General features: G+C 48.2%; 2 protein-coding genes across 7 annotated transcripts; both read left to right on the forward strand.

The window, feature by feature from the left end:
• Positions 1–2580: 2580 nt before the first annotated feature.
• LOC125511874 (protein NRT1/ PTR FAMILY 8.5-like) lies at positions 2581–6516 on the forward strand. 2 transcript variants are annotated; one of them, XM_048677147.1, is made up of 5 exons: positions 2581–2875; positions 3461–3521; positions 3633–3850; positions 3959–4515; positions 5555–6516. In XM_048677147.1, the coding sequence occupies exons 1-5, from the start codon at positions 2819–2821 to the stop codon at positions 6360–6362; spliced, it is 1701 nt and encodes a 566-aa protein (XP_048533104.1). In that variant the 5' UTR covers positions 2581–2818; the 3' UTR covers positions 6363–6516. The 2 variants fall into 2 exon arrangements, with proteins under 2 accessions (XP_048533104.1, XP_048533105.1); XM_048677148.1 differs by lacking the exon at positions 2581–2875 and adding an exon at positions 2920–3121.
• A 507-nt stretch (positions 6517–7023) lies between these two features.
• On the forward strand, positions 7024–9945 carry LOC125511818 (protein NRT1/ PTR FAMILY 8.3-like). Of its 5 annotated transcripts, none has more exons than XM_048677141.1 (4): positions 7024–7477; positions 7763–7988; positions 8061–8278; positions 8387–9945. In XM_048677141.1, the coding sequence occupies exons 1-4, from the start codon at positions 7412–7414 to the stop codon at positions 9728–9730; spliced, it is 1854 nt and encodes a 617-aa protein (XP_048533098.1). In that variant the 5' UTR covers positions 7024–7411; the 3' UTR covers positions 9731–9945. The 5 variants fall into 5 exon arrangements, with proteins under 5 accessions (XP_048533098.1, XP_048533099.1, XP_048533102.1 ...); XM_048677142.1 differs by having other exon boundaries at positions 7044–7477; positions 7829–7988; XM_048677145.1 differs by lacking the exon at positions 7024–7477 and adding an exon at positions 7502–7709 and having other exon boundaries at positions 7829–7988.
• The last annotated feature ends 3265 nt before the right edge of the window (positions 9946–13210 follow it).

Here is a 13210-nt window from a genome sequence, read left to right on the forward strand (position 1 = left end):
GAAAGAGGGGGCGCCGCCCCCCTCCTTGTCCAATTCAGACTCCCAAGGGGGGGCAGCCCTATGGCCCGTCCTCTCTCTCTCACACAAGGCCCATGTTGGCCCATTAGTTCCCCCGGGGGTTCCGATAACCCCCCGACACTCTGATAATTATCCGGTGATCCCCGGAACTCATTCGGTGTCCGAATATAGTCATCCAATATATCAATCTTTATGTCTTGACCATTTCGAGACTCCTCGTCATGTCCGTGATCACATCCGAGACTCCGAACTATCTTCGGTACATCAAAACACATAAACTCATAATACCGATCGTCACCGAGCGTTAAGCATGCGGACCCTACGGGTTCGAGAACTATGTAGACATGACCGAGACACGTCTCCGGTCAATAACCAATAGCGTAACATGGATGTTCATATTGGCTCCCACATATTCTACGAATATCTTTATCGGTCAAACCGCGTAACGATATACGTTGTTCCCTTTGTCATCGGTATGTTACTTGCCTGAGATTCGATCGTCGGTATCTCAATACCTAGTTCAATCTCGTTACTGGCAAGTCTCTTTACTCGTTCCGTAAGGCATCATTCCGCAACTAACTCATTAGTCACATTGCTTGCAAGGCTTATATTGATGTGCATTACCGAGAGGGCCTAGAGATACCTCTCTGACAATCGGAGTGACAAATCCTAATCTCGATCTATACCAACTCAACAAACACCATCAGAGACACCTGTAGAGCACCTTTATAATCACCCAGTTACGTTGTGACGTTTGGTAGCACACAAAGTGTTCCTCCGGTATTCGGGAGTTGTATGATCTCATAGTCATAGGAACATGTATAAGTTATGGAGAAAGCAATAGCAACAAACTGAACGATCATCGTGCTAAGCTAACGGATGGGTCAAGTCAATCACATCATTCTCTAATGATGTGATCCCGTTAATCAAATGACAACTCATCTCTATGGTTAGGAAACATAGCCATCATTGATTCAACGAGCTAGTCAAATAGAGGCATACTAGTGACATTTTGTTTGTCTATGTATTCACACATATACTAAGTTTCCGGTTAATACAATTCTAGCATGAATAATAAACATTTATCATGATATAAGGAAACATAAATAACAACTTTATTATTGTCTCCAAGGCATATTTCCTTCACAAATGACATCTCTTTCTCTATAGGAATTGACATGCATGCCATCTCACTTCCTATGATTTTTCTATTCCTATAAAATTTCTATCCTATGAACCAAAGAAGGCCTCAATAGAAAAAAATACTATGATGTGAATCAAAGGATATCTCTTTTCCTATTTCTACTCAGGCCTCCTTTGATTTAGAGGAATCTTGTAGGAATTTCATGGGATATGATTTCTATAGGAAAAATTCCTTTAGATCCCTTTGGCTTGTAGGAATATAATCCTATTCTTATGAAGGAATTCTTCCTATCCTCCACATTTCATAGGAAAATAAGGCCTCCTTTGATTTGTAGGAATCTCATAGGATTTCTATAGGATAGGATTTGCATAGGAAATTTTCCTTTGAAGCCATTTGGTTTGTAGGAATGGATTCCTATTCATTATATGTAGGATAGGAATCAATTCTTCACGTTTTGGAGGAAAAAAAACATTAGCTAAGGCCTCTTTTGGTTCATAGGATAGGATTATCGTAGGAATAGGAATCTTGTAGGAAATGAGATGACATGTATTTCAAATCCTATGAGTAGGAATAGGAAACAAGATGTCATTTGGTTGACACCAAAGGAATTTTTCCATTGAGTCTAGGCTCATTTTTATTTTCTTATAAAATGTGGAGGATAGGAACCAATCCTATGTAGGAATAGGAATCCATTCCTATGAACCAAAGGGCTCTAAAGGAAAAAATCCTATAAGAATCATATCCTCTAGAATTCCTATGAAATTCCTCCAGACCAGAGGAGGCCTAAGACTCAATGGAAACATTCCTATCCTATGCATCAAATGACATGTCTTTTTCTATAGGAATTGAGATGCATGTCATCTCACTTTCTTTGATCTTCCTATTTCTATAACATTCCTATCCTATGAACCAAAGGAGGCCTAAACATTTGCCTAGACTTCATGGAAAAAATCTTATGATGTGAATCAAAGGACATCTCCTTTCCTATTCCTACTCATAGGATTTGAGATACATGTCATTTCATTTTCTATGACTTTTCTATTCATACATTTTTCCTACCCTATGAACCAAAAAAGGCTTCATAGAATTTAAGATACATGTCATGATTTTCCTATTTCTATGATTTTCTTACCCTATGAACTAAAGGAAAACAAAATAAAGGACATGCTCAACACGAGCGGAGGAAAGTCGTCGGTGCCACTGCTACTGCTACGTTTTTCCTCAGGGAAAACAAAATAAAGGACATGCTCAACACGAGTGGAGGAAAGTCGCCGGTGCTACTGCTACTGCTACGGGAGGGAATCAGTCAGGGAAGATCCGTGTCTACAGCAGTAGTATACTCGAGCTCGAGGACATAAGGAAATGAATGAAGTTGGGTGGATCCGAATAGAAAACGACGGAGATAATTAGAATACGCAACGCGCGCGTAAACGCGACGCGCGCAAATAATGAAGCCACGGTTCGATGAGAGCAAATAAAAGTCGTTGGTACTGGCGGCTACGTGCCGTGCCAAGGACGACCACCAAGTAGGAGTAGCTGGAAGGCTGGAACGGGGAGGAAGCGGACCCGGGGGAAGGTGAGGTGAGAGAGTCGGAGGGAGCCCCGCTCCGGCCAGCCTCCGTCGGCACCCACGGCCGGCAGCGGCAGCGGCACGCCATGGACGCGGAGGCCGGAGAGGCGCCCCTCCTCTCCCACCAGCACAGCCCCAACCAGGTAACCCCGCCTTGCCCACCGGAAAAGCCCATTCCCCAAAAACGCCTGCCTACCCGCCACCCATTTATTTCTCTGCTCTGGCTCTGGCTCTGGCTCGGCGCCTCTACTACATCACAAATCTTCTTCTACTTCTTGCACCACCACCAGCATCTCTCGCGTCGCAAGTAGGGAGAGGTTGAGATCAGGCTCCTCGGATTCATGGCCACGCCACGGGCTTCAGATTCGGCTCCGGGTTTGTCAGATAGGGTTGGTGTTGCTCAATTTTAGTACTACTCTCATTGTAGTAGACTGTAAGTACACGGCGCTCATCCTGTTAGATCTCCCCGTCGCTCGCTTGCTTGTAGCAGCAAGCAGCGCGCACATTCCGATCTCGGCTCACTTACATTACATCCAAATTCCACCTTAGATTCGCACTCCTGCTTGCCACTCCTCTGCACTGACGCTTGGGCACTTGCTATCCACCTCAAACTAAATCTCTCGGCTCTCATCCCTGCTCCCTAAATTGGTCAACCATTTTCTTCCTCATTTCAAGTCGCACAATCTGGTCACCTTTAACTTGCTTCATCTGTTTCTCCATGCATACAGGTCCCGTCGGCAAATCACAACGGCAAACCCTTCAACTGGAAGGCTCCTGCTATTATCTTGGGTCAGCTCCTCCTCATGTTACTTCCTACCAGTCTCATGGATGCAAACAAACCTACTATACTATGAACATTTTCTTCTCTTGCAAACAAATTAACACTCCTTTTCACCGCAGCGTTTGAGTTCTTGGAGAGCATTGCCTACGCTGGTATTGCCCTCAACTTGGTAGTATATCTTGGGAAGGTCCTTCATGGAACTACGGCTTCAAATGCCGCGAATGTCGATACATGGAACGGCACCACGTTCCTCACGCCCGTTCTCGGAGCATTTCTTGCTGATACATACTGGGGGAAGTACAAGACCGTCGCAATCTCCATAATATTCTATCTTACTGTAAGTACATGCATTCTACAAATTCAGAACTTGCTCTCTGTTATGCTCATTTTATTGCAGTCATCATGTGTGATTTCTTAACTCCTCAATTTGTCTGTCAACAAATAGGGGCTGCTCATCATAACTGCTTCGGCGATCATTCCATCTTTACAACCCGCCGCATGTGAAGGAACTTCATGCCCTCCTGCCACAGGGTTTCAGAATTTTGTCTTCTTTACTGCACTATACCTTGTCTCGGTTGGGACTGGAGGGGTTAAATCAGCTTTGCTCCCACTTGGAGCTGATCAGTATGATGATTCAAACCTTGAGCAGAGTAAAAAGAAGCAGGCTTTCTTTAGCTGGTTCTTCATTGCCATTAACCTTGGCGTCTTCATCTCGGGGACAGTTGTTGTATGGATACAGCAAAATGTTGCTTGGTCTCTTGGATTCGGCATCTCATCGATATGCCTCATTATCGCCACAGTTGCCTTCTTGGCAGGAACACCAATCTACAGGGTTCAACTTCCTACTGGAAGCCCACTGAAAAGTCTTGTAGCGGTGTTTGTCGCATCATTTAAAAAGAGGAAAGTGGAGGTTCCTGCTGATAGCTCAATATTGTTTGATGGGAATGAAACCGACTTAACCAATGAGGCACCAAACAAATTGGCACATACCGAAGGATTCAGGTACGTTTATCACATGATGAAATCCAGGCTGGTAGCATAGCCGGACAAGTTAGTTCAAATTTGTTTGTTGTAAAAAGAAACTTATTTCACATGATTTCAAGAATTCCCCACTAGCTACAAATAGACATATGGAAGGTGTAATATCCCCCTTAACATTATTTTACGAAAATAGAGTCAAAACATATTTATGAAATCAGTAGCGTTTTTTATATCCTTTTTCTTGTAAAGAATGGTGTTGTTAGAGCTGCTGGGAAAATGTGATTTTTTTTTTGTTCTTCTAAAAAAATGTGATTTTTGTATCAAAAGGTTACATTGACATGTGGCCTTGATTTGTTCATGTGAATCTCAAAGAGAAATTAAGCTCAGTCTGTCCTCATATTGTACTCGAGGTCCTCCGTCCCAGAATATAAGATGTTTTTGCAAGCTAAAAGGAGTACTATTCTTCAACCACAACCTCCGATTGTAATTAGTAAAAAAAATGTCATGAAACATATCAGTCCTAATTAGCCCCATCTAGGGCCTGTTCGGTTTCTCTCCGCTTCCGTGACTCAGCTCCCGGAGCGGAGCGGGCTGCTGCAGCTTTTTACGGAGCAGCTCAAATCGAGCTCCGCAGCTCCGTGGAGTTGAGCGGAGTGGAGAGATCCCAAACAGGGCCCTAATCTACCAGATAGAATTAAGTTGTCTCTCGCAACATTGTACATGTGAGTCATGTTATGTTATATAATGATCAAACATTAGAATTTTTTAGAATTTTCTGTGGCTGTGTTCATTGCACTTGTAGTTACCCTCCTTTAAAAAAGACAATACGTAGAATTTTTGCATTTGTACTACAGTATAATACAGCAAATCCAGTTTCTGTTACGTGTAACGTGTTAGTTATAATCATGGACTCGTGGTAAAGTTTGTGTGCAATTTGAGTCATTTTTGTTACCTTTCAGTCGAATAGGTATTCTGCACTTTGACAGTTGAATTCTTTCAGGTGCTTTGTTACCTTTTAGTCGAATATGTATTCTGCACATTGACATTGGAATTCTTTCAGGTGCTTAGATAAGGCTGCCGTAGTCTTAGGGGACCAAGAGATAAAGGAGAGCCTTTCTGGGCGTCCATGGATGCTATGCACAGTAACTCAGGTGGAGGAAGTGAAGATCCTTGTTCGGATGCTTCCAATATGGTTCACCAGCGTGTTCTACGCAGCTTCCATGTGCCAAACGGCCACCACCTTCATCCAACAGGGGAACAAAATGAACACAAAGATTGGATCCTTCTCCGTCCCTCCTGCTTCCATGAACTCTGCCTCGGTGGTCTTCATGATGATCTTTGTCGTGATCCAGGACAGCATTGTGATCCCGGTAGCCAGACGATACACCGGAAACGTCGCCGGGCTCACGCAGCTGCAGCGGATGGGCGTCGGCCGGTTCCTAGCGGTCCCGGCGCTGGCCGCGGCGGCGCTGGTTGAAATGTGGAGGCTGCGCAGCATCAGGGCCGGCCACAACCTGAGCATAGCATGGCAGCTCCCCCAGTTCATGCTCATCGCCTGCTCCGACGTGTTCTGCGGCATAGCTCAGCTCGAGTTCTTCTACTCGGAGGCCCCCATGTCGATGCGGAGCCTGTGCTCGGCGTTCTCGTTCCTTGCGATGTCGCTTGGATATTACCTGAACTCGATGATCATCTGGGCCATCGCCGCTCTGACGAAGAGCGGGGGCGGGCAGGGCTGGCTTCCCGCCGACCTGAACGACGGGCATCTCGACTACTACTTCTGGCTGTGGGCGGGGATCGGCGCGGTGAACTTTGTTGTGTACACGGCATTCGCCAAGAATTACACGGTGAAGAAAGTCGAGCTCCGGTGAACACGGTTTGCTGTCGGTCACAGGCGTACGTTTTTCATCCTCTTTGTTGTGTATGTACCGTCTACAAAACCAGTTCGATGTAATTAAATATCGCCCAAAATTCCTGTAGCTGTGTTCATTTGAATAAATATAAAAAGTGCCTTTGGAACAGAAATGAAACAAAGCTAGCTCCCTCTGTTTGCAGCTGTGCATACATCAATACATCTGAACTTTGAATTCTCACTAGTATGACTCTGCTGGGGTGCTATCCGCGTTTATTCACCAAGAGGCCTCACTTCTATGGCCTACCTAACATCTGAACTTCCAGCAATACATCTCTTGAGCGGTTCTTGTTGACCAGCAACACATTTGCGGATCACACTTGAATCAATGTGCCTAGCCCAGTAGTTGGGGAATTGGTTGGGATTGATGAGAGTCACATGGCGAGGTTGCCCGTCGCCAGCAGTTCCAGGAAACCCAAGTAGCCAGGCAAGTTGCAAGTTGAGCTGGATCGGCAATACTAGACTAGTGCCAGCACCGTGAACGCGGACAGACGCAAGGTTGGGTCATTGGCTGCTATAGTTTTAGCTCATGCATCGAGCTAATCCCGCGGCCTAATTAAGTGGTCGCAAGTCGCAACTGCCTGCCTAGTGGCCGATGAAGAGCTGACCAGAAGTAGCCCAAGTCATAAACTATAACAGCAAGCGGTGCTCGACTGCTCGTCTGAATCTGGATGCCTTCCAGTGCTCTCCTCGCTGTTATCTTGCAGCAATGTCAGTAGTGCAGTAGTATTCTTAGTGACAACTGGACGCAGTATCAAATGCGCGTGCCTGGTCTACTCCGAGCTTAACTCTGAGGCCAAAGGAAAATGAGAAGCAGCAGCTAGACTGTCGCCGCCCACGTCCCATGCACATCAGCAAACGCGAGAGCGGCATCGAAGGACGGTTGGGTTGGCCGTAGCTGCCTGAAACGGGGCTTCCGTGGCGAATCCGGGCTGCCTTGGTGTCTTGGGTTGCAAGGGAAGGTGACGTGACCCGCCGCCTATCCCTCCGCCTTCTGCCCCAACAACCATGGATGGCGCCAAGGCTCACGGTCCCGCACCGCCCGCACGCCCACGGCCGCCTCTGACGGACGAGGTACGCCGCACATCCTTTCTTTGGGTTTTTCAGTGCACTGCGGTGGCGTCGCTGCCCGCGGGTTTGGTTGATCCAGCTCGTTTATCCTCTCCGCCCGTACTTGTCCGAGGCCGAGCGGCATGACGCTCTGCCTCGCCCTGTAGCTTGACTTTCACCGCGCGCGACCAAATCCGCCGAGCTCATCAATTCCGGGGGATTTGCGCCCACTCCGGTCTCGCGGTTTACTATTTTAGTTACTGTTTCATTCATTTCATTTCATCCCGCTGCCTTGTCTGTCTGTCACAGTCATTAGAACCTTCCGTCTTTGCTCCTGGTCGATCTTTACTCGCTGAATCTGGATGCGGCCTGCAGATGGCGTCCTCTGCTGGTAATGGCAAGGAGATGGCCGCGCTCGAGTCCGGCCATGGGTCGTCCTCCTCCTCCTCCTCGTCGCCGGCCGCTGCTGCCAAGATGACGGCGGTGGCGGGGAAACCGCGCCCCTTCACCTGGACAGGGCCTGCCATTGTTATGGGTAAGTAACCAACGACGACGACGATTTCCATTGATTCATGTGGCTGAATGAATGACTGGCTGTGGTGTGCAGGCTTCGAGTTGCTGGAGAGCATCGCCTTCTCCGGCGTTGCGCTGAACCTGGTCATCTACCTGGGCACCGTGCTCCATGGCACCACCGCCTTCAACGCCGCCCACGTCGACACCTGGAACGGCACCACCTTCATCGTCCCCGTCCTCGGCGCCTTCCTCGCCGACAGCTGCTGGGGCAAGTACAACACCATCGTCGTCTCGCTCCTCTTCTACCTCGCCGTCAGTATCCTCCTCTTATCTTCATGACTTCACTTGTGATTCCGTCAGGCAAAAGTCGTACTGTAGTTGAGATTGATGGGGAAATGAAATGTCGATCGATGGATGCAGGGCCTCGTGCTGCTCACCCTGTCCGCGGCGATCTCGCCCTTCCGGCCGTCGTCGTGCCAGGGGCTCTCGTGCCCGCCGGCCTCACGGACCCAGTTCTCCGTCTTCTTCGCGGCGCTGTACTTGACCTCCATCGGCACGGGGGGCGTCAAGTCGGCGCTGCTCCCGTTCGGGGCGGAGCAGTACGACGACAGCAGCCCGGAGGAGAGCCGGAGGAAGCAGTCCTTCTTCACCTGGTTCTTCGGCGCCATCAACCTCGGCATCTTCGTGGCCGGGACGCTCGTGTCCTGGCTGCAGCAGAACGTGTCCTGGGCGCTCGGCTTCGGCGTCTCCGCGCTCTGCCTGCTCCTGGCGGCCGCGGGCTTCCTGGCCGGCACGCCCTGGTACAGGGTGCAGCTCCCCGCCGGCAGCCCGCTCAGGGACATCCTCAGGGTGGTGGTGGCGTCCGTCAAGAAGAGGAAGACCAGGCTGCCTGCAGCCGCGGGTCAAGGTGACCTTGGCCTGCACGAGGTGGCGGAAGACGACGACCTGCAGAAGCTGGCGCACACCAAGGGGCTCAGGTGCCTGGACAAGGCCGCGGCGAAGGGCGGCGACGGCCGCGAAGGCCCGTGGAATCTGTGCACGGTGAGCGAGGTGGAGGCCGTCAAGATCCTGGCGCGCATGGTGCCCATCTGGGTGACGTGCGTGCTCTACGCGGCGTCCCTGGGGCAGATGACCACCACCTTCATCCAGCAGGGGATGACCATGGACAACAAGCTGCTCGGGAAGGTGAAGGTGCCGGTGGCGTCGATGGTGTCGATCGAGGTGGTGTTCATGCTGCTGTGGGTGCTTCTGCACGACGCCGTCATCATGCCGCTCGCCAGGAGATGGGGCCGAGCCGGGAGCGCCGGGCTGTCCCAGCTCCAGCGGATGGGCGTGGGGAGGGTCCTGGTGGTTCTGGCGATGGCGACGGCGGCGCTGGTGGAGAGCCGGCGGCTGCACGTGGCCGGCGCGGGCAGGAAGATGGGCATCGCGTGGCAGGTGCCGCAGTTCGTGCTGGTGGCCGGGTCGGACGTGTTCTGCGGGATCGCGCAGCTGGAGTTCTTCTACGGGGAGGCGCCGGCGTCGATGCGCAGCATCTGCTCCGCCTTCTCCTTCCTCGCGCTGTCGCTGGGGTTCTACGTCAACTCGGTGGTGGTGACCGCGGTGGCGGCGCTGAGGCCCGGGTGGCTGGCGCGCGACCTCAACGAGGGGCACCTGGACTACTACTTCTGGCTGTGGGCCGTCATCAGCGCCGGCAACCTGCTGCTCTACCTGCTGCTTGCCGCCCGGTACACGCCCAAGCAAGTCCTCCGCCACTCGCCATAGCCGCCGGCACCGAGTTAGCTAATGCACTGCTCCGTACTACTGTATGATGAAATGTCTGAATGATGATGTAACTTGGACACATCACGCCGTAGAAGTCTTGCCGGATATAACTCTTGTTTTGTACATGTTCAGAGAGTGTCGTTAACGTTAACTAAGCTGGGAGATATGTAAGGGCAATTTTATCTTTTAGCAAAACAATGGGTGAATGATTTTCAGTTCTTTGTCCTTAGGATGAATGCAATCATAGTTTCTTGGTTATACTGTAATCGCATAAGGTTTTCTTGCGTACAATTTGTTTTCTGAAAAGCATAATTTTCTGCAACAATACTCTTGCTACGAACCTTTTCTTCTCTAACTTTCTACAACAAGAGTCATGTTACAAAAATCTCTTCTTCTCTAATTTTCTACAACAAAACATCTGATGCAAAATATTCTCTTATTTAATTTACTGCAACAAGACCCTTATTGCAAAACTTTTTCTTCTCTATTTTTCTGCAACAAGACCCTTGATACAAAACTTCTTCTCTATTTGTTTGTAACAAGACTCTTGTTGCAAAACTTCCATTGCAATAGACCCAACATCTCTAACTTCTTCTATGTATTCCTGCAACAAGACTGTTGTTGCCAAAACTTGCAAGACCGCCGACGGCTGCAACTCGAAGAGAGCAACCCGTGGTCTCTGCATCACCCCATTTATTGCGGTATACTTTTTCGAAACAGGTGCTCAGTTATAAGAACTGTAGTACGGAGCACTCTGCATGGTCAGATGAGATTCAACGCATGGATAGGAGAGATAAAAATATGCGGCCATTTCGTCAGAGATAGAGATGGAAAGAAGCGGTGCGCTTACCCATCAAAACATGTGTCAAAGCATAGAACGTGGTGGATGTGAGAGGAAAGATCGATCGGTTGACCACTAGCTTTTTCCAATTTCAATTTAGTTTTAAAGGTTATCGTAGTTTTATGGCAAGGGGCTTCTAAAGGCAAACATATTGGTTTCAATCGACAAGTAGTGTCAATGTAAATGATTGTTATCAACCTACCGATGGATATTGATAGGTTCCTCCACCTTGTCTCCTTCCTATTCCAAACACTCCTCTCCCAGATGTCATATCCGCCCGACTGCTACTCGTCTCGCGGTTCCTCATGTGTCCCCCTCCTTCGATCCCCTCCCAAGTGTCCTCCTCCATGACAGTTAGTGGCCTGGAGCTCGCGCCATGGGCATACTCTAGAGTGGTGTTTGAGTTGAATACATGCTGCTTCATGGATACCTCACTATGGAGCTTGAGTTCGCACCACCGAGCTCCAACGGATATCATGGTAGAATGGAATGAGTCAAGGATTGCCTAATATAGCTCTAACAGGCACTTGGTGTGTCGGGTTCATGGTTAGCGAGCCAGCTCGAATTCAACAAAAGGCGGCGCCTGCATTGTGATGGTGAGAGGGCTGTGAAAACCAAGATTTTTCGATGTTGCGTACTGTTGGACATGCTGCAAATGTGCATGGTGTTTTGTTTTGTACACATAGCTTCATCAATTAATGCTCAATCTTCATTTGAAGCTTGAGCTCAACTTGCGAGCTTCTCCTTGGGATGTCAACATTTGATGTTTAAACTCTAACTTGAGCTTGGTCACTTGAATGACATTGCCCTTGGTCTTGTTCACTTGATTGAGGGACATGTTCTTGGATAGGAAGTTGATCTTCAAGTATGAATTGATCTTGATCATTGTGTTAACCTTTTTGTTGAGGTAGGAGGTTCTACGTGTGTTGAACTTGACTCTTCTCCTTCATCACTTGAGCTTGTTCAATGTGTAAGATGTTTACAACACCCATGTCCTTGTAGCTTCAGAAGAATCTATATCACCTACGACACTGGGAACAACTTGCTCCACTTGGGATCCATTATCTTCATCAAAATCCACAACACAAGATTTTTCAACACGTTTGACGAATTTATTGTAGAATTTTGAGTGTTTGACACATATCCAACAAATATGTCCTAAGTAGATCTAGATGCAAGTTTAGCTAACTGAGAAGCTTGGGAAGGATTGATGGTCACCTCAAGGCAAACCACTAGCTATTTGAGCTCCTACTTTGTGTTGGAGGCTCAAAGGAGAAGAAGGCAATACTTTGTGTTGTGGGGGGTACTTGTGTTCCCTATACCTCTCCAACGAAGATTATTATTTCTCCAAGTGTGTGAAATGGGGGATAATTCCTTCAACTCCAACTTGTGGTTATTTTGTGCCTCATCATTTACTATCTTCAAGTTATTGCTAGCTTTGTTTACTTGTGGATCTTGTGCACCTAGCTTTATCTTGTCATATAGGTTGTATCCTGTATTTGCATATTTAGATAACTTACTTTATCCACAATTAGTAAAGGCAATTAAAAAGAAAAAAGATGTAGCCGCCTTTCAACCCCCTCCTCTCATCCTCCTATCGGCATATTCGAACCCTCAATCCTGCATGTAAACCTAGGCATGGGCAGCCCGACCCGACTACCCGGCCCGAAAAACCCGGGCCGGGCCGGGTCAAGCTTCACATTCGGGCTGGGCTCGGGCTCGGGCTTTGTTTTGCAGCCCGAAAGATAGTTCGGGCCAGGCTCGGGCTCCAGTTTTTCTGTATTTCGGGTCGGGCTTGCATGTGCGCGTACTAAAAAACAACATTCGGGCCGGGCTTTCGGGCTTCGGACTTGATTTCAGGCTAGGCTCGGGCTTGAAAACATGGAGTATTTCGGGCTTCAGGCCGGGCTCGGGCTTGAGAAATGAAGGTCGGGCTTTTACAAGCCCGGCCCGGCCCGACTTTTGCCCGGGTTTACCTGCATACACAGTTGTTTGTAGTGGCCACTCTGAGACATGTCGTGTCCAATAGACCTGCCACATCAAATAGATCATTCTTGGTGGAGGTCGTTCATTGTATTCGCGGTGAACGAACCACAAACTCTACCTTGATACAAACCAATCTATGCGAGAAAATACACCAAAGGAAGAGGCAGATATGAGAAAATTTAGAACAACTTGGCCACCATTACCAAGTGTTCCGCTGCTATCACTCATCATCTCTAGTCGACTTAGCTCTTGTACGAATGTATTACTTGATTTGTCGTGTGTAAGATTGTGAGACGGTTTTAAGCTTTTGTCTTGAAGCGAGTTTTTAAATCTTTGTGTCTACTATATATCTTTGCGTTTGATGAATCAAATTTATATGTTAATTTCCACCTTTTATTTTGTTTCGTAGTATAGGATTCTTTGGATTTTACCATGTTCACGCACCTTCTTTGTTTTGGAGTTCAAGGAAAGAACACCAATTTATGGTGATAAAATCACATCAATTAACGTGATAAAACATTACCATAAAGGAGTAAAACACCTGGGAGAAGAGATAGCTCATGCAGGAGCCTCCATAGCACAAAACGGCCCATCGCTGCCTCTGCTTGGTCAACTACTTCCTTGTGCAGATACATCGGGGATCAGAGACTCCT

This window comes from Triticum urartu, chromosome 1, assembly GCF_003073215.2.
Source record: "Triticum urartu cultivar G1812 chromosome 1, Tu2.1, whole genome shotgun sequence".
NCBI classification, from domain to species: domain Eukaryota; kingdom Viridiplantae; phylum Streptophyta; class Magnoliopsida; order Poales; family Poaceae; genus Triticum; species Triticum urartu.